Source organism: Beta vulgaris, chromosome 5, assembly GCF_026745355.1.
Source record: "Beta vulgaris subsp. vulgaris cultivar EL10 chromosome 5, EL10.2, whole genome shotgun sequence".
NCBI classification, from domain to species: Eukaryota; Viridiplantae; Streptophyta; class Magnoliopsida; order Caryophyllales; family Amaranthaceae; genus Beta; species Beta vulgaris.
In genome coordinates this window covers 22,538,049-22,565,781 of record NC_079206.1, presented here as the reverse complement: position 1 = coordinate 22,565,781, position 27,733 = coordinate 22,538,049, and the positions used below count along the sequence as shown (strand labels likewise).

Below are 27,733 nucleotides of genomic sequence, written 5' to 3'. Positions count from 1 at the left end.
AGTGAATGTGTGTGGGGTTTGACAGAGATTTCAAAAGTGTGAGGTGAAGTGATTAACTCTAATGATTGTTGAGAACCTCTTATTATAAGTCTAAACCATAGAGCACACAATATATCTCAAGTTCCCTCTACTCAAAATTTTCCACAAACTTCTTTCATATTTCTTTGAGCCGGATATTACAATGTCCTATCATTTAATCCATTCTTGACCTTTAAAATTGATTTTTGCTTGACTTTTATTTTCTTACTTGTCAAGTTCCTTCAATGGTTTTTGAAGTTGGGTCTTTGGATTGTGAGTTGGAAATTTGTGTAGCACATGCATCCTAAGTTTGAAAACTGAGATTCTTGAGGCTTTTGGGACTAACAAGTGCTTTTATGGTGGTAAGGTAGCATATAAAATAAGTGTATATGATTTACCTAAAATAAATGTGTGTAAGATGATCCTTTTTGATAATGACAAAAGGGGGAAGAATATGTATGATGCTTATGGTCAAATATAGTTAAGCCTATATCCTTCTATGATGAATGTTCTTTATATGATGTGTTTATTTATGTTGATATCTCATGCATGACTTGTTCATTATGGGGAATTAAAGTACATCGTTTATTGCTTAATTTGTGATAAGCATCATTTGTTTGTCATCATCAAAAAGGGGGAAATTGTTGAGTCATGTAGTATTTTGATGATTGTAAACAAATGATGATTATCTAACTAACATGTGTGTTTGAGATGTGCATATTACATTAACATGAAACAAGTCATCAAAGGTTGAATATATCACATCATGAAGGTCTTCCCACAAGTGAAGTTCCTAAAAGAGTTCCTATAAGGAACACAAATAGAGCGGTTCCTAGGTACATCCTATGAGGAACATTGAATATGAAGTTCTGGAGCAGTTCCTGAGTGGGAGCAGCAATATAACGTTTCAGAGTTGAAACAAGAAGTTCCTGAGCAGGAACTATGAGTGCGAAGTTTCTTAAAGGAACTAGCACACTGAAGTTCCAAAGGTGGAGCTATCAACATGCGGTTCTTGAGTTGGAGCAGCATGGAGCATGAAGGCAGAAAATATGAGTTTATTTTCTAGGATTCATGTAAGTATATGGAAATATGAAAGGTAATGGAACAAGGTCTAAAGGAACTCGTAAGGTCAAAGGAACTCGTGGAACTTAGAGTCAAAAGTATTTAAGAGTCAATAAATCTGATGCATATTATTATCTTAATCTATAAGAATTTATTTAGAGTTTATTTCTTAATAAATCTCTACGTGGTTAAATATTTATAAATAATGTGCATTAGTTGTTTTAGGATAAGTTTTAGTTTTAAAATAAAAGATAAGTTTTAGTTTTAAAATAAAAGATAAGTTTTTAATAAAATCGGTTTCTTTAGGAATCTGATTTTAATTAATTTAATTTTATCTTTTCAGTTTTTGGAAAATAAAAAGCCTAGATTTATAATACGTATAATGAGTATTGTTAAAGAAATTGTCTGTCTGTTCCTCTCTAAAGGAACAGACGTGGTAGTCTATTAATCTAAGTTAAAGGAACTAGACTTAGACGTGCAGTAATATAACGGTACAATTATGAAGTTGAGTAAGTCATGCCTAAATAATGGAAATCAGTTTTACCAAGTGAAAATCATTTTAAAGAAAATCTTTTAAGGAAAAGATTTTGTTTTTTGAAAAAGATAAGAAAATATTTATCCGGTTTTTATGAATATTTTATTTAAAAGATAATATTTTCTTAAAGATTAAAATTAAGTTTTAATGATAAATCTGTTTTATAAACTAACTGATTTTCGGATAAAGCTCAAGGAACTCCTATATACTTAGGAGTAGTGGCTAAAATATATCCACGTTCATATTGAGATCATGGGATCATGGGACATGATAAGGAACGTGTTCTTTCGTATAAGGAACATCATGGGATAATGGTTTAACCACTAACACATGATTAATCCCACGTTCATTCTAAAAGACTACTATAAATATACAAGTTCAATTGAGTTTCAAATTGTCTGACTAGTGTCTTTCCATAGTGTTAGACTTATGTCATTCCATAAGTTTGGCTTAAGGAATAGCGTTAAAAAGAATTATATTTTTATTCCTTGTTTGAGTCAGTTCCTTTGAGTTTCAAGTTCCTACGAGTGCCATGTTCCTTTACAGTTATTCAGTTTCTATATACTAGAGTTAAACCAAATTATCAAGCGTCTGTATTTGAGTTTGGGGTTAAAGGGTTTGAGTGAACTCTTGTAATGGGAACTTGGTAAAGGGTTTGAGTGAATTCTTGTATCAAGTTCGAGTTAGGAACTTGAGTAAGTTCGAGTTAGGAACTTGAGTAAGTTCTTATTGTGTATGCGTAGACTTAGGGTGAAGTCTATTCAAGGGTGAAGGGTTTGAGTAAACCTTTTGTAAAGAGTTGTGTGAACTCCTGAAAGACTTAGAGTTAAGTCTAGAGTATAGAGTGGAGATTGTAAGAGAGTTGGAGTTCCGAGTGGAACTTGAGTATGTAATAGGTTGAATCATAGGAGATTTCCTATTATAGTGAAGAGTTTAAATCCTGAGTAGGTCGTGGTTTTTCTTCTTGTATTGAGACAAGAAGTTTCCACGTAAAAATCTCTCTTGCACTTTCAGTTCCTTATTGCTTATGTTTTAAATTCCGCATTATTTGGGCAATAAGTTCCACACTACAATTCACCCCCCCTCTTGTAGTGTTTCTAGTGAAATAACAGCATTCTTGTCATAGTACTCAACAAGAAGTTCGTGAAAGTGAATATACATAGAAAGAGTGCAAAAGGATTAGTTGTGGGCCTAAAATTGGGTTGCCAATGAGCTAACTGTTGGGTATATGGTAGTATATGAAGCTCATGGAGGTGTATGGGTGTGGAGATGAGGTTGCGTAGAAGGAAAACGTCATTTGGGACATAAGGCTAACTTTGAATGGACATATCTTTCAATCTATTTATGATTTTGAGGTGATTCAAAGTGGAGGTGATAGCTTGTTCCGAGAGCTTTCCAATGATAGGTCATATGTCCAATTCCGGTGAGAAACGAGAAAGTTATGACGGTTTTACGAAGAACTGACGAAATTGACGAGTTTCTTCAGTGTTTCTGTCCGCCCGCGGGCTAGGACCCTGCGCCCGCGGGATGTCGAGCTGCGGGGTTACGTTTTTCCGGTTTTTTTTTGTTTAATAAGAGTATAAATAGGTGCCCTAATTATAATTATTATTCATCATCTCTAAACACATTTTTGAGAGAGAAAAAGCTGTAGAGAGAGTTCTTGAGTGCTTTTGTAATCTTTCTTGAATATTCATCGATTCCTAGTGCAGATTCGTGGTTTTTCTCCCAGTTCTTGGGTTTCCACGTAAAATTTCCGGTGTTCTTTCTGCTTTATTATTTGATATTCTATTATTGTTTGCTATTATTCTTAGATTGATAGTCAATAGAACTTACAAGTGGTATCAAGAGCTAGGTTTGATTATTGTCTAGATCTAGAATAATTAACAATGGAGGATTCAAAGATTAGAATTGAGAAGTTTGATGGGACAGATTTTGGATATTGGAAGATGCAAATAGAGGACATCTTATACAGAAAATTTGTATCAACCTTTGTCTGAAAAGCCTGCTGAGATTGAAGAGGCTAAGTGGAAAGTACTGGATAGGCAGGCACTAGCGGTGGTGCGTTTGACATTGGCTCGGACTGTGGCATTCAATGTCAAGGATATCAAAATAACGACATGATTAATCAAAGCCCTGTCAGATATGTATGAGAAGCCCTCAGCAATGAATAAGGTATATCTGATGCGCGTTTGTTTGATTTAGAGATGAATAATGGTGTTCTGCTGCTGAACATATTAATGAATTTAATTCATTATAAGTCAATTATCTTCGGTTAATATTGTCTTTGAGGATGAAGTGAAAGCCCTAATTTTGTTGTCCTCTTTACCTACTGCTTGGGAAACTGTTGTAACTGCTGTTAGTAATTCCTCTGGTAAAGAGAAATTGGTTTATGATGTTGTCCGTGATCTGATTTTGAGTGAGAGCATTCGAAGGAAGGAGAGTGGAGAATCATCTGGAGCATACAGTGTAGAAGGTAGAGGGAGGGGAAAAGGGAGGAACTTTCAGGAAAATCGGAGTCAAAGGGGGACCGGAGTAAGTCAAAAGGCAGGCTAGTGTTACTTGTGGGGTGTGGTAATGAAGGACATTTAAAGAGAGATTGTCCTAAGAAAGTGAATGGGAAAGGGAAGAAGAAGGTTCAAGAAAGTGATGATAAGAAGAGCATCAACTAACTTGATTTCTGAGTACGATTCTGATGCTTTGATGGTAAGCATGGATGATCAGGATGAGTTGGTTGGGTGCTTGGAATCATGGGTCTCGGATTCGGGTTCTTCTCATCATTCCTCACCATGCAGGGAGTTGTTTCGGAATTTCAAACCCGGAAAACTTGAAAAGGTCTATCTTGCGGATGGCAAGGTAGTGGAAGTCATGGGGAAAGGTGATGTGAGTGGAAACTCACTCATGGTGGCTTTTGGAGTTAAGAGATGTCAAGTTTTCCCAAGGTTGAAGAAAAGCTTGATATCATAGCCCAACTTGCTATATCGGGTTACAAGGTTGTGTTTGATGGTGGTTCTTGGAAGATTGTCAAGGGAGCTATGATCATTGCTCGTGGGACAAGGAGTGGAACACTTTACACCATGGGGAGCACAATAAAGGAGTCCGGGAATGGGATGAGAACTTCATGTAAGTGTCGTTTGGTCGGAAAACTATCGATAGTGGGCCAAGGGATGAGAACCGTGGTGAAGCGGTATCCCGGTGGCAAATTGACCGGTAAGCGAACAAGGTGAAGGACGGTTCACAAGCATGTTGTGCCGGAAATCCTAAGTGGAACAAAGGGTGTATTGTTCGAGTGGGAGCAAGTGAGTTTACTTTTAGAACAATGAGAAGCTTCTTTGGCTTAGGTGGTAATTGGTTTTATTGAAGTTTGATGAGACTTCAATGTGCTTATTTGGTTGGAGAGGAAGTGATTATCTTCCTTAGTTGTAGAGGAAGGGATCTTCATTTGGTTGTGCTTGTCTCTAAGGTGATCCGACCTCCGGGGTAGGAGGGTGTGTAGTTCATGGAGTGATGGTGCAATGATTTGGAGGTTAGTGATTAAGAATCAAAATCGGTGTAGACTTTGATATCTTTTGTATTGGAGTTGGTGCAAACTTCAATGTTATTTTCCTTGGTGTAGAGGAGATGTGTTGTCATGGGATGCTTAAGGTATGACATGGTTTGGACACGACTAGAGATTGCTTTTGCAGTGGGAGTTGTGTGTAGGAGTTGAGATGAATGAGATGATGATGAAGGTATGAAGTTTTCTTCACTTACACCTATCTCCAAGTGGGAGATTGTTGGGTATATGGTAGTATATGAAGCTCATGGAGGTGTATGGGTGTGGAGATGAGGTTGCGTAGAAGGAAAACGTCATTTGGGACATAAGGCTAACTTTGAATGGACATATCTTTCAATCTATTTATGATTTTGAGGTGATTCAAAGTGGAGGTGATAGCTTGTTCCGAGAGCTTTCCAATGATAGGTCATATGTCCAATTCCGGTGAGAAACGAGAAAGTTATGACGGTTTTACGAAGAACTGACGAAACTGACGAGTTTCTTTAGTGTTTCTGTCCGCCCGCGGGCTAGGACCCTGCGCCCGCGGGATGTCGAGCTGCGGGGTTATGTTTTTCCGGTTTTTTTTTTGTTTAATAAGGGTATAAATAGGTGCCTTAATTATAATTATTATTCATCATCTCTAAACACATTTTTAAGAGAGAAAAAGCTGTAGAGAGAGTTCTTGAGTGCTTTTGTAATCTTTCTTGAATATTCATCGATTCCTAGTGCAGATTCGTGGTTTTTCTCCCAGTTCTTGGGTTTCCACGTAAAATTTCTGGTGTGTTCTTTCCTGCTTTATTATTTGATATTCTATTATTGTTTGTTATTATTCTTAGATTGATAGTCAATAGAACTTACACTAACATCAAATAATGATCAATTAAGGATGTACCAGGGCCCCCAAACAAGTCCCTTTCGAAATCATCTCGAAGAGAAAAACAGTATAGATAAATGTCTTTGCCTAGATCAATAACTTCAATGGATCCCTTTGGCTTCCATATTGCATGGACTCGCTGGGCCATGAAAGAGGGACAAATGCTCAATCCAAGACATTTGCCCATCAGAGTTAGCTTTCAAGGTTCTCTTAGTTTAGCTAGTTGATCTTTAGAGAAAGTCACCAAATTAGAGTTTGAACTTAGAGGGGGGGGGGGGATTTCATGATCTTCTCATGCCATAGAGTTGATCATAATATCTTTGGCTTCATTGAACCAATGGCTTGATGGGGTCACAACCTCTCTAAATGATAACGGAGATTAGGGGTGTTAACGAGCCAAACCGAGACCGAACATACCCAGGCTCGGTTCGGCTCGAGAATGAATGAGTTCGAGCTCGGCTCGAGCTTGAAGCTCATCGAGCCTAAAAAATTTAGGCTCAGCTCAAGCTCGAGACGAACAAAACCAGGCTCGGCTCGGCTCGAAGCTTGGCTCGTGAAATTAAAATTTTATAAATTAAAAGAAAAGCTTAACATTAACCAAGACTTTAGATATAGCCCAATGTTTTGCCAAACTTTTTATAAGTATGGATATGAGGCTAATTTTCATTAAATAATACAAGCCCAACAACCATACATTCTACTCCTATCTATACCCCATATATAATACAAGAGGTCCCTTATTACTCTTGCTTTCTCCCCAATGTGGGACTTTTAAAATCCCAACAACGGAACTCACTTAAGCTTTATAGCGAGCAGCGAGAAAAAAAAAGAGATGAGTGCTTTAGATTTTTCTATCATGCGCCTTTTATAATTGGAGATGTGAAGTTTTGCTTTTGCCTCACCGATGTGGGACTTATAAACCTTAACTAAATAAGCTCAACATTATGTTTTGTCAAACTCTTTAAGTATGGATGTTAGGCTAATTTTAATTAAATATGACAAGCTCAACAACCATAAATTGTACTCCTTTCTATGCATGCCCATATAATACAAAAGGTCCCTTGTTACTCTTGCTTCCTCCCCAATGTGGGACTTTCAAAATCCCAACAAAGGAACCCACTTAGGCTCTACAACGGGCACCAAGAAGAGATGGGTGTAGTTGTTGTCCATATCATGCACATTTTATATTTGGAGATGTGAAATTTTGCTTTTGCCTCACCGATGTGGGACTTATAAAACTTAACTAAATAATTCACAAACATTGTGCATTATTCCTCATATTCCCAATATGGGTAGAAGAAAGGTGATAGAATTATATATATAGTAAAAGAATTAATTTTATGCTAATCCAAATTTCTAGGCTTTGCATATTTAATGATTGTCCAACATTATAAAATAAGACAAATCAATTAAGAATTATAATGAATTTAAAGGATAATAAGATTATATAGGGAAAAACAAGGTTGGTGTTTACTTTTCTATCGATGTGGGACAATACTTTTTTACATAAAGCCTATCTAAAACATTTCACGAACATGTTTGCGAACTTTCGAGCCGAACTCTACTAGGATCAGGCTCGGCTCGCTAAGATCACGAGCCGATCTCGAACTCGAGTCGAGCCCTCCCGAGTCGAGCCCTCCCGAGTCGAGCTTTGACCGAGTTTTGACCGAGCCGAGCTCGAACAGTTTGCGAGCCACCCTGACTCATTAACACCCCTAAGGGAGATAATCATAATATCTTTAGTTGAATGAACATTTCATCAATCGGAGAGTCAACATCATGCATGAAGGAGCATGAGGAATGTGATTCGGGTTAAAATTCACGGATTCTTCTGGAAATTTTAGAGATTGATCGAAGTTGTTCATGATAATACCATTACCTAAGAGTTGGAAAGCCTATTCTTGACTCCCAAGGCCATTTAGATTATATATCTAAAAGGTTATCTCTGATGATCAAGAGACAAGTAAGGCTCAAAGGAGGCTTGGAGAGAAATTCTAGAGAGAGCAATTTTTTTTCAATGCGGTTACTTCTATTATTTGTATGCTTATTTCCTTTTCGAAACATCATTTATGTCAAATATTTTCAAACTCTCTTAAAAAACTTGAGTTGACAGTTTATTGTGCATTATTGTTTCACTTGGGGGGACCTAATAATTCAATTTCAACCAAATATGGTAAGAATGTTTTATTTTTTCGCAGCTCTATAAGAGGACACAAAATACAAGTTAATTTGGGTCTATTCTTATAAGCTATGTTACTTCAGAGTTGGTGTATTAATATATCTTCAGGTATTGTACACTTATGGAAGACCACGAGGATTAAGGCACTTGGATTAAAACGATATATCATAAGCCAAAAACGGATTAGAATTGAAGAAATTACAAACCTCTTTTCATAGTTGTGCACTAGTATAATAATTGCTTATTGCTGTGTTCATTAAGTGGCCTATTGAGGTAGTTTTTGCCACGCAACAATGAAGGACGCAGCAATAGGTAATCGATTTTCAGCCGTAGTAGTGATGATATACAACAATAGGCTTCATTTTTTTATAAAAAATATACATATTGCTGCGGTTTCTACCCAAAACCGTAGCAATAGGTATATTTTTTAATAAAAAAATGAAGCCTAATGTTGCGGTTTTGGGTAGGATCCACAGCAATAGGTATAAGTACAGGTAATTTTTTTTTTTTTTTTACAGTTTGCCATCAAATTTGATAAGAAAGTGCAAGAAGAAAATAAAACACACAAAGTAATGACAACGAATGCAAAAATACAAAAGCAACATATATTCAAAAAAAACAAAAGTTAAATATGAAAAACGATAACAAAAATATCAGAAACCCTGATTGATTCTTAACAAACAAAAATAATAATATCACCACCTTAGCTATTAGATCTAATAAATAAAAAAAAAATCTAACTAGAAAGAAAAAAAGGAAAAAATGAAGACTCAAAATCACAAAACATCGCTGAAACTTCCATATGACTTAAGAGCACCACCAATAACAATATCACAACCACCAGATTCGCCAAATACGTTGGTTTTGAAGGTTACCTCATATCTTAAAAAAAACAACAAAAATGAAAATAAAATGTAAGAAATCCAAAAATTAAAATACCATAAAGTAACCTCAGATCTGAAAAAGAAAACAAAAAAAAAAAAAAAACGAAAAGAACTCTAAGTAAGTGTAACTTACAAAGAACCGACGCTTGGGAGAGGCGATTATGAAGTTAGCGAAGGTTGAAGGCGAGGCTAAAGGTGTTAGCACTGGTTGAACGCGCACGAAAACCGTTGAAGGTTGAAGGTGTGGCGAGCGGTGTTGTGGTGGAGTCGAGCGGTGCAGAGGTGCTGTGGTGGAGTCGAGCTGTGCAGGGGTGTTGTGGAGTCGAGTCGGTGCAGCGGTGCTGTTTGACGGAGAGCAGCGACGAAGGAGTAGACTCGAAGAGGAGAGAGAAAACTTGAGTAGGAGAGAGAAAACTTGAGGAGGAGAGCAACAACGAAGGAGTTGACTCGAAGAGGAGAGAGAAAACTTGAGGAGGAGAAAGAAAACTTGAGGAGGAGAAAGAAAACTTGAGGAGGATGGCAACGATGAAGGAGTAGACTCGAGTGATGAAGGAGATCTGAAGTAGTGAGAGACGGGTGAAGGAGTGAGAGGAGGGTGAAGCAACGAGGAGGAGATAGAAAGGAGTGATTGAACGATGAGTGAGAGGAAAGCAATGGGGGAGCAAAAATTATTAAAAGAGACGGTATAATTCTAATACTCTCTCCGTCCTAAAATATAGTTCCCATTTTCATTTTGGGTGTCCCAAAATACAGTTTTCATTTCCATATTTACTTCCACATTTTAAATTTGTCTAGGAAAATCGTGTCCCATCATTTATTTGTTTTTTGAATTTTGTTTTTTCCTTTGTTTACTCAACCAAAATGTTACAATTAATGCTTTTTTTACCAATGATTCTCCATTCTCTCTCCTAAAATCATCTTTTCCCATACAACATTTATTTAAATAAACAAAAAATCTTTACTATCCCTCTTAGATTCTACTTGCATAAATTACCGTGAAAAAAGGAAAATGGGAACTATATTTTGGGACGGAGTGAGTATAAAAATAGACCTAGTCATTAAATGGATTAAACTAGTGATCGAAAAAAATTAACTTAGTCACTATTGGGCTAATTCTGTTTTTAATATTGGGCTCAATTGCCTAATTTTAATCTAAAAGTAGGCAGTCTTTTACAAGACAAACACATGGAGGAGTGTGTGAGTGGGAATGCCGGTTTTTGAAAACCCTTATTTACTTAATTGTTCGATGTGGGCCTATTGCTGCGGTTCCACCTAGAACCGCAACAATAAATTTAAATTTTATTTAAAAAATAATATTTTAATCTATTTCTGCGGTTCTGGATGGAAACAGCAGCAATATGTTTGGTCAAATTAGTCAAACATTTTTGAAAAATTCTCATTAATATCTATTGCTGCGGCTTTTATCCAGAACCGCAATAATAGGTTGATTTTCGAATTTTCTTTTTCTATTGACGTGGTTTATTGCTGCGTATGGGTGGAAACACAAATTTTAGATCTGCAAAATAGAGAGTCAAAAGATGTGAACAAAATACTATTTTATTGAATTTTTGTATTTGGGTTACAATCACTATTCACTAATGTTTAATCCTCTGATTAAATCTCCACGTGTATTTGAACTTTGCAATTCACAAACAAATTTGACTTTCATGAATAAGGGCCTTCATGCTTGATCTTGTTCAAGGATGTTGATGTAGGATAGAACGGCACGTCAATTTGTATGCTTGTTGTTCTTCTTCTATTGGAAGTATTTGATGTTGGTTTGTTGTTGCTCACGAACCAATATGATCTTCCTGAATGAGGGCCTTCGGGCTTGATCTCGCTCAAGGTTGATCTTGTTCTTCTTCTCGGAGACAATCTGATGCAACTTGACTGGTAGAGAGACTACTTGAGAAGTTTAGGTTTTGCCTTGTGTTTTTCTCCTTGCTGGCTCTGGAGTCTGATTTCTTTTTTTTTTTCTCTTTTTTTAGTCTTCTGTTCTCCCTCCTGACAAATGAGGAGGAGCTCTCTATTCATAGAGATAGGAGAACCCTAGGGTTTCCACTTGAGCTGCCTCTTGGGCCCCATAGACATAACAATCCAACTTTCATTTAATGAGTCCAAGACTCAATAATAAATGATTTAATTAAAATAGATCACGTTTAATAGTGAGCCCAAATTAATTAATTTAGATAATCATTTGTTAACAAAAGTCAACATTTGACTTTAATGTGTGACGTGGCATATAATAAAAAGTTTATGCATACAAATTGCCCCCTTGAGACTGTATCACATACACGATTTTGAGTGTTTTGATTGTGATTAAGTCTCGAATTTTTTTTTTTAACATCCAAGCCCATGGTCATATTGTCTTGATATGACCACATGACTTTTGTCATGGTCAAGCCCACCAAATATTCTTCAGGTTGACTTTGCTTTAAGTAATCAAATCATAATAGAATTTGGTCTTGAAAAAAACCGAAGCCCACAAGTATTTTTGTGGTTGACTTTCCAAAATCAGGATATAATTTGCTCTTTCATCAAGATAGAAATTATATGAACGCTCGTGTTCCATGTTTGGCCGGATTTTATGGAATTTGAAGGAGATAATTGTTGCTTCAAACTTTAATCCAAATCTTTTGTGGTTTAGGATAAGTAAGTTTGTAGAGTTGTCATCCAACTCAAACAGTGATTCCCACATTATATATATGCATCATAGGACGCGACAAATCTTACTCCACCATCAAAACAAGACGCGACCTTCTACCGACGCGGAGGACCCGAAACCGACACCGAGCATAAGTCGAAGCCATACGCACTGTCACCACTATACTGCACTGCCCCTAGGCCCTTGCGTTCCCGAGCCGTGGCCTCGTCAGCACTACCACACCCGCATTGCACCGAGGCCCTGCGTTTGACGAGGACTGAAACCGAAGCCGAGCACACTACCACCGCTATACTGCCCCGAGGCCCTTGCGTTCTCGAGCCGTGGTCTCGCCAGCACTACCTGTAATCCCCCACAATTTTAAAGAATTTTCATAAATATTAAAGTATTTATGTAGTTATATTTAAATTCAAATGAGTTTGGAAAATGATTTGACTTTTAAAAAGGGTTGACTATTTTAAAAGTCAACTAAAAATATTTTTCATAGCTTAATAAAATTTGTAATGTTTTAATTAAGCATGTTTTAATAAGAGTTTTAATTATTAAAAGCGTATTTGAAAAGGAAGCTTAATGGAATCGAAAGCCCAAAAGTGATAAAAAGGGAAAGGGTTATTTGATGACAAAAGTCCTAATGAGCCCATCTTCTTAGTCATCAAAGTTTCATTTATTAAAATCTCTTTTCCTAAGCCCAAAAGGAAAAGCCTCTATTTAAATATCCTAAAAACCCAAATTTTACCCTACACACTTTATTTCTCTCTTCTCTTTCTCACTCGGCGCTTTTCTTTCCTTCTCTCTTCTCCTTTGTGCGTCATTCTTGATCTTCTCTCAAAAGTTGTTTCTTCTTCTTCAAGTAACGTTTCTTGTTGAACAAGAAACGTCACAAATCTTTGTTGGAGCCAAGAATTTGACCGCCGGTTTTCTTGTTCCGTGGCTGCTGCTGTCCGGCCTTCCTTTCCTCCATTGTTGTGGTTGTTTTTCTTTTCTTCCTCTTCAAGATTCCATTAAAGTACCACTTTTTATATTATTTTATTATTAACTAGCATGTTTATGATTTAAATTACTGTTTTACATGCCTTAAAATATTTCGGCCATTATGTTTATTAGTATAATAAATTCCAGATTTTATATGTTAAGTTTTTTTTTCAGTTTTTATCATGAAATTTATAGTTTTTAGGGTTTTTAATCACTAGAAACTATATTTATAAAGTATAAATCATGAGATTTGGTTAGGATATAATTTTATATGTATTAAATATATTTTCAGAATATTTATTAAATTTTATAAATGCTGTAATTTCAGAAAATAAGTATTTCAAGGGTTTCAAATGATTTTTAATCACTAAAATAGTTGTACTATACTAGGGATTAAAAATAACGAAAGTTTGGTACGTAAAAACGATTTTAAAACACGTTTAAGGGGGTTTTGATCGTTTTAAAGTTGCTGTAAATTTTTAGTACGAGATATTTATTTCATTATTTTATTTTCTAGGCGGAGATTTCGTAGTAAAAGACTTTTAGCGAGTAAAAGTGGCCTACAGATTTGTTTATACAAGGTACGTACATTGTCTACGTGCTATATGATTTAGAAGCATGATCTAAGAATGTTTTATTTATTAGTATCATGTATAGGACTCTATTTGTTCATATATATGATTACTGGAATGGTTTTACATGTTATTTGCCTGTGTGCTACATGTAAACTAGAAGTGTTTATGAGTATAAATATTTGTATGGAAATTTGATGCAAGCAGAGTAAGTCAAGTTCATTTATTAATTCGTGAGTGAATTAATGTAAGTTAGATTGAATCATGTTTTACATGGATTCTTGAGTATTATTATTATCTTATAAGAACCGTGGATCTTATTTGGTAAGTACAAGTTATACCTATATAAAGGTAAAGTTTATTGTTGGCTAAGTTCAACAAGCAAGTTAGTAAAGTATAAAAAGAAGTTAAAGGATTCTTGATTGATGAGTTTTGATCACTTGTTAATCCAAAGATAAAAAGAGTTTCTGTTATGATTGTGTGATTGTTAGTTATATGTTATTTGCTTGGTTGGTGTCAACACAAGTAATAAAATATATTCAACGTAAAGTGAAACGAGAATAGGTTATAGACTTTAGACTGGTGCACGTCTAGAGTTGGACACTAAGGGTTGGAGTACATGGTGGTAGCCCATGGCTTTTCTAGGATTTGATTGATCACCATTCCTCATTAGTTCAAAGGTTCCTCGATATCGCAGGTCAATTTTGCAATATGTGGTAGCTCCCATATTTCCTATTTTCAGGTTGAGACAACTCGTCCAATAACTATTCCATTTAAAGAAATAAATAATGTTTAGAGTCTAGTTCAGTAAGAGTTGTCTGCAGATTATTATATGTTTTATTATTGTTTATTCCTGCATGTTATTTTGTAGTATCATGTTTAGGATCATGTATGTCTGATATGTAGTACTCAGCTTTGCTGATTACATGCTTGTTGTGTTTGTGATCATGGCCTTGCCTATTGATCCTGTGGTGATCCTTCGAGGGAGCAGAGTCAAGACAGCATTGACATTACAGGTTCGCAGATGCATCTCATTGGGAATCTGGAACGGAGAGACTCTTGTAGTATTAGTTCATTTAAGTTGTTTTCATAGGAGCTTATGTTTCAGACATTAGTTCGTTTTAAGTTGGTGTGTTTAGTTTCTGACAATTGTTTTTGGTTTCATAAGTTTTAATAAAGTTGTTTTAGAAAGTTGTTTTCCGTTGCAAAATTTTGAGTAAGCCGAAACGTTATCACACGGGCGATAATGCCTGGGTAATTCTCTAAGGTTTATTATAAAAGTATTTTCTAGAAAAAGAGAATTATCGGGGTGTTACACTACCACACACGCATTGCACTGCCCCGAGGCCCTGTGTTCCCGTCTTCCCGAAGCCGTGATCTTGTCATAACTCCTTCTCGCCTACAATAAACGCACTGCACCGAGAAGTTGCTTCTCGATCAAGCAGGTAAATTTTTTCCGTTGTCGGAGAGCTTCGTTACTGTTTGTCTGCTTGTCATGACTGAACCATAACGTTCTTCTTCTTCATTGTTGTGGGTTTTCGAAAGTTTTGTATCCTTTTTTTTTTTTTTTTTTGGTTTCATGTGTTTTTGGATTTAAAGCAGAACCCTTGGTGTTTATGTGGGTTGTATGTGCTTCGCTTTTGTCATGGCCCTGAATCATATTTTGTCGGCAATCTTGGTGCACATGGAGAAGTCGACATTCTACCATGATTTATATATGAGGGACGCCTCGAACACTTTGATGAAGAAAATCGTCCCTTTTGACATCATTGTTATGAAGTCGTGTTAGAAGCTCTGACACGATTACCTTGACACGATGTTGGTGCTTGAAGCTTTCTCCAATTTTCATGTCCCCTTCATTTTTTTCTTTGCAAGTCTCCAATAGAATTTTTTCTAATGGCCTAAGACATGCTGCTTTGAAGGTGATGGTGCTTTGAAAGTTTCTCCATCATTCAAGACTCAAGATATTTTGGTGCTTTTGAGCTCTTCTCCAATTCAATCTTGATATGTTTGTGGCCAAGTGTTAGTGCTTGGAAGCTTTCTCTATCGATCTTGTTGCTCAAATTTTTGTCGGATCTCTGGTGCTTAGAAGCTTTCTCCAGAACTTCGAGGAGATTTGACGAAGTATTGGTGCTTGAGAGCTTTCTCCAGTTTCCATGCTTAACATTTTTGTTGAAACTCTGGTGCTTGATAGCTTTCTCCAGAACTTCGAGTGAATGACAACCGCAAAGTTTTTATCATGCTTCATCATTTAACAAAGTGATTAGTGAAGCCAAGTGAACAACAGCTATGCCCCCAAGCTTGTGTTTCATATTTTGTTAAAACATATTTAGACTTGATGGAGTACAATTTTAAAATCATACTTATTTTTTTTTTGTGGCTGCTCTTGAATATTTAATTATCCAAAATGCCTACGTACCAAATAAAGTGGTTTTTTACACCTTTTTGGATCAAGCCAAATGTAGTTCGATTTACTTTTTTTTTGACAAGTATGCAGTTTATCCTCTTGCTTAAGAGTAATTTTTTTTTGTTCTAGTTATGCAGTTTATACTCTTACTTAGGAGTTCTTTTTTTTTTTTTTTGAATTTGCAGTTTATACTCTTGCTTAGGAGATTTCTTTTTTCCAGATATGCCGTTTATACTCTTACTTAGGAGTTTTTTTTTGGGTAATTTTTGTCCTTTTGTGAAATTTTTTTTCATAAGGTTGCAGCCATGAACAATCATCGACGTAGATGTCTAATCATAATTCTCTTCATGGTTGGCGATGGTCATCTCCATTTCGTGAGCCCGAGTTGCCAGTTCTTGAAATGTGTTTGGCTTAATTCCTTGCAATATGTAAGCCATGTTCCAATGCATGCCTTGGGTGCACAACTCTACAGCGGATGCTTCAGACAGGTGATCTTTGCACTGAAGACACAACGTTCGCCATCGATTGATATATTCTATAACAGGCTCATCCTCCAGCTGGGTGGTTTGTGTCAACTCAGTCATGCTGACAATACGGCGAGTGCAAACGATCCATAAATTCTTCTTGTATTTGTTCCCAATTATCAATTGATCTAGCAGCTAAGTCAATGTACCAATCGAATGCCATTCCTTCCAAAGATCGAACGAACTGCTTCACGAGTAGGTCTCCTTCAGTACCTGCATTATTACAAGTTTCAACAAAGTGTGCTATATGTTGCTTGGGATCGCCAATGCCATCGAAATGCATGAATTTGGGAGGTTGATAGCCTATAGGCATTTCTAGGGCATTGATTCTATTTGTATAAGGCTTGGTGTAGTGGTCGTTCCCGTCAAAATCTCCACCAAGTTGGCGTTTGACAGCTGTGGCTATCATATCTTGAATTTGTTGGAAATTGAATGAATCGCCATGGATAGCTCCATCCTTTTCACTAGTCTTTGACTTCATGCTAAATTTGGATCCACCACTATCGCCTTCCCTTTCACCAGTTGGACGTTTCTCAAGTTTCTTTGTCAGAGCAGCAAGTTGTTTGCTTTGGAATTTGATTTGTGCTTCTTTTTCCTCATTCTCCTTGGCGAGTTTGTGAATGAGCATCTTCATGTTTGCTAATTCTTCCTTCATGGTATTTGCTTCAATGGTCATGACACTTACATTAACAACGTCTGTCGCTCCAATGATTGACTCCGTCGAAGGATCCACGCTTGGAGTAGGAAAGGATTTGTTGTTGTCATGAACAGATCTTCTCTTGGCCACCATGGTCGAATGAATTTGTTCATTGCTTGACTGGAGAAAAAGATGAGAGGTAGAGATTGTCCCACCGGGCGTGCCTAATTTGTAAACACAAATTTTAGATCTGCAAAATAGAGAGTCAAAAGATGTGAACAAAATACTATTTTATTGAATTTTTGTATTTGGGTTACAATCACTATTCACTAATGTTTAATCCTCTGATTAAATCTCCACGTGTATTTGAACTTTGCAATTCACAAACAACTTTGACTTTCATGAATAAGGGCCTTCATGCTTGATCTTGTTCAAGGATATTGATGTAGAATAGAACGACACGTCAATTTGTATGCTTGTTGTTCTTCTTCTATTGGAAGTATTTGATGTTGGTTTGTTGTTGCTCACGAACCAATATGATCTTCCTGAATGAGGGCCTTCGGGCTTGATCTCGCTCAAGGTTGATCTTGTTCTTCTTCTCGGAGAGAATCTGATGCAACTTGACTGGTAGAGAGACTACTTGAGAAGTTTAGGTTTTGCCTCGTGTTTTTCTCCTTGCTGGCTCTGGAGTCTGATTTTTTTTTTTTTCTCTTTTTTTAGTCTTCTGTTCTCCCTCCTGACAAATGAGGAGGAGCTCTCTATTCATAGAGTTAGGAGAACCTTAGGGTTTCCACTTGAGCTGCCTCTTGGGCCCCATAGATATAACAATCCAACTTTCATTTAATGAGTCCAAGACTCAATAATAAATGATTTAATTAAAATCGATCACGTTTAATAGTGAGCCCAAATTAATTAATTTAGATAATCATTTGTTAACAAAAGTCACATTTGACTTTAATGTGTGAGGTGGCATATAATAAAAATTTTATGCATACAAATTAATTAGTTTATGCTTAAAGTTTTTAGAGAGAAGTTAGAGAGAAACTTGTAGATCTCTATTTCTGCCAGACTCTACCTTTCTTTCATTAATTCAAGTATTTATTTTCATATTCTTTTCTCTTTATTTCCCATTATGAAGGTTCTTTCTTCGCTTATTTGTCTATCTATTTCAATTAGGCTTGAGTAGTTCTGTTACTTATGGTTAAGCTGAACTCTAATATGAATTAATTTATGATTATACCTTTAAATTTCCAAAAATAATTGTTTAGTTGTTCTTACACTAGTTTATGAAATTGAAACTAAAAAATTTCACTTTGAATTATTGAAAGTGGCAAATTTTCAAAATTGTAATTATGAACAATAACCTAAATCCCCTATTTAAGATTTGTGAAGATAATTGATTTGACGAAAGATCTACTAATCGTGTTTGAAGTTGAGTGAAAGGGATAACGTGTAGAAAACTTGATGGATAAATGTAAGGAAATTGGAGGAAAATAGAAGTGGGCCTTACTTAACTAGGGAAGATAGATAGAATTCGTTAAAGATTGGAAAATCAATAATTTGAGAAAAAAAGTAGTTAAATGTAAAAAAAATTAAGAACAATAGTTATTTCAAAAAAGTGATATAGTAAAGGTAGTTAAAACCAAAATTTTCATAAAATTATTGTTATAAATAATCTTCTATACAATTAAAGGTAGGACTATCGAGAGTATATAGTTTAAATTGAAAAAGTACAACACAAATGAACACTGATTCTAGTCCAAATTATGGTTTAACTTTCAATGAAAATTTTCTGAATGTTTAATCAAAGATCATTAATACAATGGTACATTACCTATATCCTCCATAAAGGAGACCAAGGTTCAATTCCTAGGAGCAACAAGGTAGTGCTGGAAAAGGGAGATTGAGGGGAGGTTTAGTTCTGAGCCTTAAACTGGCGTGAAACGCACAGGATAAATGAACTACTGTAAGCTTGACTATATCTTTTCTCTTGTGAATGTTTAGCTCACTAATTGCATATCAAAAGGAGATCCAATAACGTAATAAAACCAAAAGCGATTCATGGGCTTAGAATAAAAACGAGGAGCATTATGTTTGATATATACATTATATAGTGAACCAGTGGCAGACCCAGAATGGGACATGGGGGTACAACTGTATCCTCATTAAAAAAAAGCTTTAATAAAAAAAAAGAAATCAAGAGGGAAAGTCAGAAGCCCAGAAAGCGAGTGAAAAAGTGAAACCATGGTGGTATTAGATCAACTTTGGAAAGTAATATATCTCAGAGAAAAGAACAACAATTTCCAATTTTGTCTCTCTTTGATCTCACCTAAAATTTATGTTTTTTTTTAAACACAACTAATTGTGAGACGACTTCCATAACCAAAATTTCTCAAAACTTCAAACCTCTTCACAAGGGAGATCTTCGTTCCTCTGCTTCTGCATTTGCTTTCGGCTCTTGCATGGAAGGTTGGTACTATTGCTACCTTAGCCTTGAACCTTAAACAATTCTTCCATCCAGATTTCAAATCAATCACTAATTCTAATTAATTTCTCGTAGATTCGAACAAAAGAATTTGAATTTATTGTTTAAATTTTTGGAAAGCGAAAAACATATTTTAAGAAAAGAAAAAAAAGAGATGTTGCTAAGGAAGCAAAAATATATCCAGGAGAATTTTTCTAGGTAATGTCAAGTGTCAACCGTCAACCTACTTTCTCTCTCTCATTCAATGCGTATAATAAGTTTCTTGTTTTATTGTTTTAAATTTTGTTTTCCATTTTAAATGATTACTTTGCTTAATTAATTGATTGTTTTATACTTTTATGTAGAAGTATGTTAGTTAGATTCTTTATTTATTTGAATATTTACTTGTAAATTGTTGATATTATTAATTAGTTAGCGTGTAATTGAAACTGAAGATTGAAATCAAGTATACTTTCCCCATATCAAAAAATATCATTATTCAATTTCAAAATATGAGGAGTCATACTATGCAAATGTAATCTGAACTATAAGTTTTTTTTTTTTCTTATTTTGGGTTGTATAACTATGCATATTTTGGTTATGTATTAAGCAATTTATCCACTTTTTTCCTTTACTATTGTGTTTGTTATATGTCCGTACCCTCATATTGAAAATCCTGGGCCTGTCACTGTAGTGAACGTAAAAGGTTAACAAATTTTAAGATGTCCAAAGCATCTACGGGATACTTCTAGATCTTATTTCTTACAGCAACTTTTAGTCTTACACATCCAAATTTACAGACTCATCAGGCATGGCATGCATATGCATGCATGGCTTATAGCCTTATACAAAGCCTAACTGGCATATAGCCTTACGCAACGCCTAAGTCTTACACATACAAATTTACAGATTTTTCAGGCATGACAGCATGCATGGCTTACAGCCTCCTCATGCAACGCCTGGCTTATAGTTTGTTACAAAGCTTAACTAGCACATATCATTACTTTAGTAGTAAACATATATATGATTGCATAATGTAGTTTTGGAGATCTATCTCATGAGAGATACTAGCCGAGCTCCCCCTTGGCCTTTAGTAACCACCATCACCATGAAGGCCATCATAAACACGTTTAGGTCCTCCACCGGCACCACGACCAGCTCCTCCTCCATGATCACCTCCTACACAACCTCCTTGTCCGCTGCTTCCTGTGCCCCATTTTCCTACAGCACTACTTCCAGCACCTCCACCCTTATAACCACTGCCACTACCACTACCACTACCACTACCATGATGGCCTCCTTCATAACCACATCTTGTACCAACACTTCCACCATGGCCTCCCGGGATCCACCCCACTTCGCCGTTTACCTGGACACCTCCAGACTCAAGCCCTTTATTATTACTTCCAATACCTCCATCATGAACTCCTTCTCCTACAATACCGTCCTTACCCACATTGGTTTTTCGCTCCAATTGCCTTCCCTCAGCCAACCCTGCAAACAACAACACAATTGATAACATTATAAAGGACATTCCTAAAGCTCTCAAAACCTTCCCCATTTTATTTTCTTTCAACTCCTTCATTCAAATTTAACACACTACGCTTTTTAATTTGCTGCACTGCACTGCATACACATTAATTGCGACTTTACGTGCCCTATTTATAGGGAAATTATGGATTGTAAAATGACAAAAAGAACCCCATTTTGGGACTTAAGAATAGTAGTTATACTTGATAGAGTATTAAATTATTCCTGAGACTCCAACTATCAGCTTAAGCTTTTGGTTGAGTTGATCCTTAACATGTTATCATAGCCAGCGTGACATAAAGGTCACGGGTTCAAATCTCATCCGTCCCCTCCTTTCTCAGTGGAATATTTAGCGTCAACTCCAACCATCAACTTAAACTTTTGGTTGAGTTGGTCATTTGACAATACTTATACTCCCTCATACGAAGTTGTCATAGAAAAAGAAAATACTCTCTCAGAAGTCCGTACGTGGTGTTAACTGCGGCAAACAGACAAAGATCATTAATTCATATTACAAAGTTTCTTCACATTGCTTAATCAAAATATTAATTAGATTTAGATGGTGCTTATTTTGTGTCATTTTATCTGACTAAGAAGTCTTACCTTCCATGCATGCAGCTATTTTTTCCACTGAAAGGGAGTAAACAATCTACTAGCAAGTACTACATTTACGTAACCTTCTTACCTTCCTAATGCATGATTGCATGAATAACGGAATAAATATTCGACACGTACATTTTTTAACGTCTTATCTTTAAAACTCTTGGGGTATTATCCCTACTAGACTTTGGCCCTATTTGGTTGTGAGAGTTCTAGACAAAAATTGATTAGAGATCTGATTATCCAACCTTCCGTATTGAAAACTGAAAACTCAATAGTACTTCTTGCTGTCATATCTCATATATATATATATATATATATATATATATATATATATATATATATAGGAATGAGATCTTGTGAAAACCACTAGCTAATCTGAAAATTGAAAACAAGCAATCTCAACCTTTAGATTATCCATAGTATAATCTAAGGGACGAAATTCACGGATGAGTTTTGAGCAAAAAATCGAGCGCGTACTTTCTCTCAGAGCAAAATTCCAGATCAAACTTTCTCTTTCCTCTTCTCCTCTCTCTCTCCTTCGTTGATCTTCTGAAACTCAGAAATTTTCTCTCTCCTCTCTCCTTTCTCCTTCGTTTATTCCAGATCAAACTTTCTCTCTCCTCTTCTCCTATCTCCTTTCTCCTTCATTTATTCCAGATCAAATTTCCAGATCCAGCGAATTCCAGATCAAAATTCGAGTAAGATTTCTTCTGTTTTTTGGTTTTAGATTTAGTTTATTTTCATTTACAATTTTTTTTTGAGTTATGTGATTTGATGAGTAATTGTTAATTTTTTGATAATTTTGAGCTCATTTTGGTCATCATTATCAGATCTTCAACTGAATTTTTGAATCTAGTAATTTACGATCGAAATTGCCAAAAGATCTTCATTTTTTGTTCAAATTCGATCTGTTTTGTTTGCGATTTTGAAAGATCTATCACATTTTTCATAACTAATGTATTTATTTGAATTATTTGTAGCAGATTTTGACTGCACTGGACAAAAATGAAGAGATATGTTTATATCAATGATGATGAATCCATGCGTGAACTTTTTTTTGACAATCACATATCGAACAGGAAATATACAGTTTTTAATTTCTTGTATTTTTATTGATAGTAAATTTGCTTTTTCTTTATCAAGCATTTGTTGTTGCCGAATTCGTTGAATGTTATTGCAAGTGTTGATAAATCGAGTTATTGTTGTTTCGATAATTTTTTATAGTTACCTTAGAAGTGGAAGAAGTTACTCTTATAGCATATAAAGTTACCCTAAAAGTGCTAAAAGGTACCCTTGAAATATATATAAAATTATCCTAAAATTGCTAAAAGTTACCTTAAAAATGGTAATAGTTACTCTTATAATAAATAAAGTTATCCTTTAAATATATAGAACTACCCTTAATATAATAAAGTTACCCCAAAACTGGAAAAAGTTACCCTAAAAGTGTTAAAAGTTACCCTAAAGGGGTTAAAAGCTACCCTTTTTTTCAGTTTTCAGATTAAGAGGTGTTTTCAGCGGATCGCCGGATCCTACCCCTATATATATATATATATATAAGACAAGGGAGGAGGTGTGGTGTCCTCTTTTGAAGTGACTAAAATACCCTCTAATAATTTAAAACAATATTTCTCTTTTTATAAAAAATTGAAAATAGAGAATCAATGAAACTTGTCATATGAGTAGGTCAAAATGGAATATGCAATATCATTAATAACTTGAAAAACTAGATTAACACAATCAATTCACGAAATCAATTAGAATCTTCAACAAAAAAAAGTTAGCAATATATCGTGATAACATAATATTTTATATTTACAAAGTTCAAACAATATGGTTTATTAACATTTATAATTGTTAAAGAACTATACTAAAGCCGCTGAAAAGAAAATTATTAAATTATCGACCAAATTTTAAATTGATGGTATTGAACAGTTAAAAATCATTCACTTTAATTTGAAAAGATGATAACATCTGCAAAAGAACCTCAATAATTTACATCACTATCAAAATAATTCTAGATAAAAAAAACATGTCCATTTGTATATAACTACATAAATTTGTCGACGCACGCATCACGTGCATATGCAATATAGAGGAGGGCTAACGCCTCCTCTATGTGAGAACACTTTTTTTATGTGAGAACCAATCTGGACCTTTGGATCTAATCTAATCTAACCATTCTAAATACACTTATGAGTAATGACATTTTTGTAATTTAGTTTAACCCTTATCCCCTTTTTCCCCACCCCTTTCACGCTACTTTTTTTTCTCTCTATCTTCTCTTTCTCTCTCCTCTGTATCGTCGTTCATGGAGTTTTAGTTCTTCAATGTTTTAGTTCGATTATTTGCGGATTCCACACTATTTTTTTCATAAAGTGTGTTGGTTAATATGATATAGCAGAGGGCCACTATGATATAGTAGATGGTTGTGTTGGCTACTATGATACAACAGAGGGTCACCATGATATGAAAATAGTAAATATTATTTTTTCTTGACTAATTTTATTCAAACATGTGATAGATGGGTTATTATGATATCACAAACGGTCACTATGATATTTTCTCATAGTTTTGCAGGTTTAGTTGCTCAATGTCATTTTCTTGATTCTCTTGGTAATTTTCTTCAATTTTAGCTTTAATGGAAAAAAAAACAGCTCGAACACATATGACATAGAGTGACCGTTATACATATATAGTAACGCTTCAAATATAGTTTTTAATGTAATCCTAGAATGTCGTGATTTCCAAAGAACAAGTTCAACGTGTGTGAGAGAGAAAAAGTTGCTTGATACAGCATAGGGTCACTATAATATAGCAGAGGGTCACCATGATATGAAAATAGTAAATATTTTTTTTTCATGACTAATTTCTTTAAACATGTGATAGATGGGTTATTATGATATAATACATGGTCACTATGATATTTTCTCATAGTTTTGCAGGCTTAGTTGCTCAATGTCGTTTTCTTGATTCTCAATGTACGGATGAGATTCATTCTCACATAAAAAAGTGTTCTTACATAGGGATCGGACCTATTCTCACCGGATCCCAACCCTATATATATATATATATATATATATATGTATATATATTGAGTCCTCTTTCAGGAATCCGTGGTAAGATGAATTTCCTCTTGGCTATCCTCGCACAGGGCCACTCATCCAGAGGCCACTAATCCAGAGGTCCAACAAACCCCAAAAACTCCCCTCCCCCAACAATGTTGTCTTTTGGGTGTTTTATGTAGTTTTCACTAATTTATTGTGGTCGATTAGCCCATTGTCTTTTGGGTGTTTAGCAGTGGCAGATCTAGGATTTGGCCTGCGGAGTTCAAAATTGATCGACCAAATACTCACGCTTAATTGATTAAAAATTAACAATTTATTAGTCTAAAATTTAAATTGCGACCAATCTTTATTATATAAGGGAAGAGAAGGGAAACACAAAAAATACTAACTAAATAACTATTTCATTGAAAAACAATCTAAAAAATAAGTACATAAATACAACGGCACTTGATAGTGGATACTTAAGTGGAAATCAATAACTTGTAATGCATTATCAACTATTTTGTTTAAAAAACAATCCCTATTAATTAACAATTAGTTTTAATTCTTTTAAGAGAATACAAAACACATTATACGAACTATCGTTTCTTCTCTTTTCCCTTTCGTAATTTTTTTCTCGTCCCTTAATTATTATCTAGTGTATTTTAGTAGAATTTTATATGATTTCGTACCCATCGAATAAATATAAGACTAATAACTTCTAAGTTTGCCTATTACTATTATTTAAAACGAATGAAATATGTATTATAATTAATCTACTGTATCTAATAAAGGTATAGCTGGTAAAATTGACCCGTACCTGTTGACCCGACCCGAAATACCCGACCCGCAACCCGTTTTTCACCCGAAACTAACGACCCGAATATGACCCGAAACAACCCGACCTGACCCAAACCCGTCCCGAATTAAAATAGACCCGAGTATGACCGAATCTACCCAAACCCGAATCTACCCGACCCGAAAATGGCCCGATAATGATGACCACAACCCGAACCCGACCCGAAAAGTTGTCATATTAGTTACTTTTTAAAGAAATTTAAGGAAAATATAGTATTGAAATATTATATATAATTTAGCCACTGTCCATGAATTATTTAATCTACTCTCATTAGTTTTATATGTGTTAATTTATTTGGGAGATTGAAAACCCGATCTAACCCGGCCCGTTTTAACCCGACCCGATATGACCCAAAATCTCATGGACCCGACATTAACCCGTACCCGAACAAACCCGACCCGTACCCGACCCAAACAAAAGTTGACCCGATTATGACCCGACCTGTTTTAACCCGTCCCGTGCCCGACCCGTTTGACCTGTTTGCCACTTCTAAATAAAGGTAAACTCTAAGTTGTATCAAAAAAGAAAAACAAATCGAACTTGTGTAGAAAATATAACTTAGTATAATCTTATCGCGCGCTTGTTACCACTGAACCAAAGGCTTACTATAATTTAATTACCGCGCGGGAAGTATACACCTTTTTTCTCTTTTTTGCATTTTTCACCGTTTACTCATTTTTTTTTAGATTTTCGTTGGTTCAGTTGAACTCACTGAATACACGCAAAATGTGTCCCATGTTTAGTTGAGTTGTTTTTATCTACATTGTCTTTTGGTCTGCGACACGTATAATATGATTAATTCGTCCATTACTGTAACACGACATGTAACTCTCCTACCTACATTGATAACACAATTCGGGTTTTGGCCCCACTATCTCACCCACAAAACAAAATTATAACATGATCAATTGCTCCATTAAATTTTGGGTTAGTGCTTGGTCCCGTTTAGGACAGGTAACTCTCTTAATTAATTAATTAATAATAAACTCTTTTGTTTCATAATATAATGCTCATTTTTCATTTTCACAAGAATTAAAGAAAATGGAAGGAGTTTTAGGATTTCACAAAAACATATATTTAAGTAAATATTTATTGTGTATTTTTGTCTTGGAACTAGTTTTTTTTTTCTTCTTTTTCCTTTAAAATAAAAAGAAAGAGCAATAAATGTTCCTTGAAATCGTGTAAAACCATAAATAGAGGCACAAATTATAAAAGAAAGGTAGGGGTATTTTGGAATGTTTTATGTAGAAATGAAAGATAATTTAGCCCAAATAAATTGATAAAAAAGAAATAGACACAACATATTGGGATATTAATTCAAAAAGGAATGCAAACATTATATTATGGGTTAGAGGGAGTAACACGATTAATTTTGATATCTCCTAATTAATTACTCCCTTCGTCCCATAATATAAGTCATATTTCCTTATAAAGTATCCTAAAATATAAGTTTTATTTCTATTTTCAATTAATAATTATGTCCAAAATACTCTCATTAAAATAATTTTTTTTTCCAAAATGTCCTCATAATTTCAGCTTCCAATCACCATTATTAATGACAAAATGTAATCTTTTACCATATTGAACTCCTCTACACATTAAACCATGCAACATTAATGTTTAGTTTTTATTTTTTGTTAAAAAGAAAAACACAATGTAAGTGTTTCCCAATAAAAATAATTTTTTTTATTAAAATAAATTAAAATTACACTTCACCTTAATTCTCGTGTAAAAATAGAATCAGGACTTATATTATAAGACGAGGAAAGTATTAATATTACATAATTATTAGAGTTATCTATACCTTTCGTGGGTTCTAACTTCTCCTTTTGTGGGTTTTGGGGACCAAAGTTTAAACGTTTAGGTTTTACGGTCCAATATGGATGGAGTAAATAATTAGGTTCCAAACCAAAACTAGAAATTTATTCCCAAAAATTGTTATCAGAAAACAAAAAAAGAAAAAAGAGAGTAAAAGTATAACCATCTTTAAGAAAGAAATGCATGAATCTGAAAAATGAAATCATGCTTAATGAATGCGGGAAGAAAAAAATAAAAAATTAAGCTCAATTTTAAGGCAAGACTTGATATAATTTGATATTTAATCCTTGAAATTTCTATAAGATCACACATATAATTGAATCAGTCGGATAACTATTGAGAATCCGACTCATTAAATTAAATGGGTTGTGTCATATACTCCATCCGTCCCTAAATAGAGTGTCTAGTTTTTCATTTATGTTTGTCCCAAATAGATTTCCTATTTTCTTATTTGGTATGGGTCCATCAATTAAAATATTATTTTGCTTTCAACTTTATAATATCACCCACTTTCCCATATGATGCATATTTTCTCTCCTTAATAAATAATTTAT

The 27,733-nt window shown here is 34.9% G+C and overlaps 1 protein-coding gene and 1 long non-coding RNA gene across 2 annotated transcripts; both read right to left on the bottom strand.

Annotated features, from left to right (window-relative positions):
- Nucleotides 1–8,791: 8,791 nt before the first annotated feature.
- On the bottom strand, nt 8,792–9,844 carry LOC109134953 (uncharacterized). Its single transcript, XR_002039833.3, has 2 exons — nt 9,218–9,844; nt 8,792–9,082 (listed from the first exon to the last, which is right to left on the bottom strand). It is a non-coding gene; the product is annotated as an uncharacterized LOC109134953 (long non-coding RNA).
- A 10,568-nt stretch (nt 9,845–20,412) lies between these two features.
- LOC104893309 (glycine-rich cell wall structural protein) lies at nt 20,413–20,883 on the bottom strand. The gene has a single exon (XM_010679406.2). The coding sequence runs from the start codon at nt 20,881–20,883 to the stop codon at nt 20,413–20,415; it is 471 nt and encodes a 156-aa protein (XP_010677708.2).
- Between the last annotated feature and the right edge of the window lie 6,850 nt (nt 20,884–27,733).

Bases quoted from the DNA above. Each gene is read 5' to 3' on its own strand.
- LOC104893309 (XM_010679406.2), bottom strand. From the start codon at position 20,883: ATGGGGAAGGTTTTGAGAGCTTTAGGAATGTCCTTTATAATGTTATCA.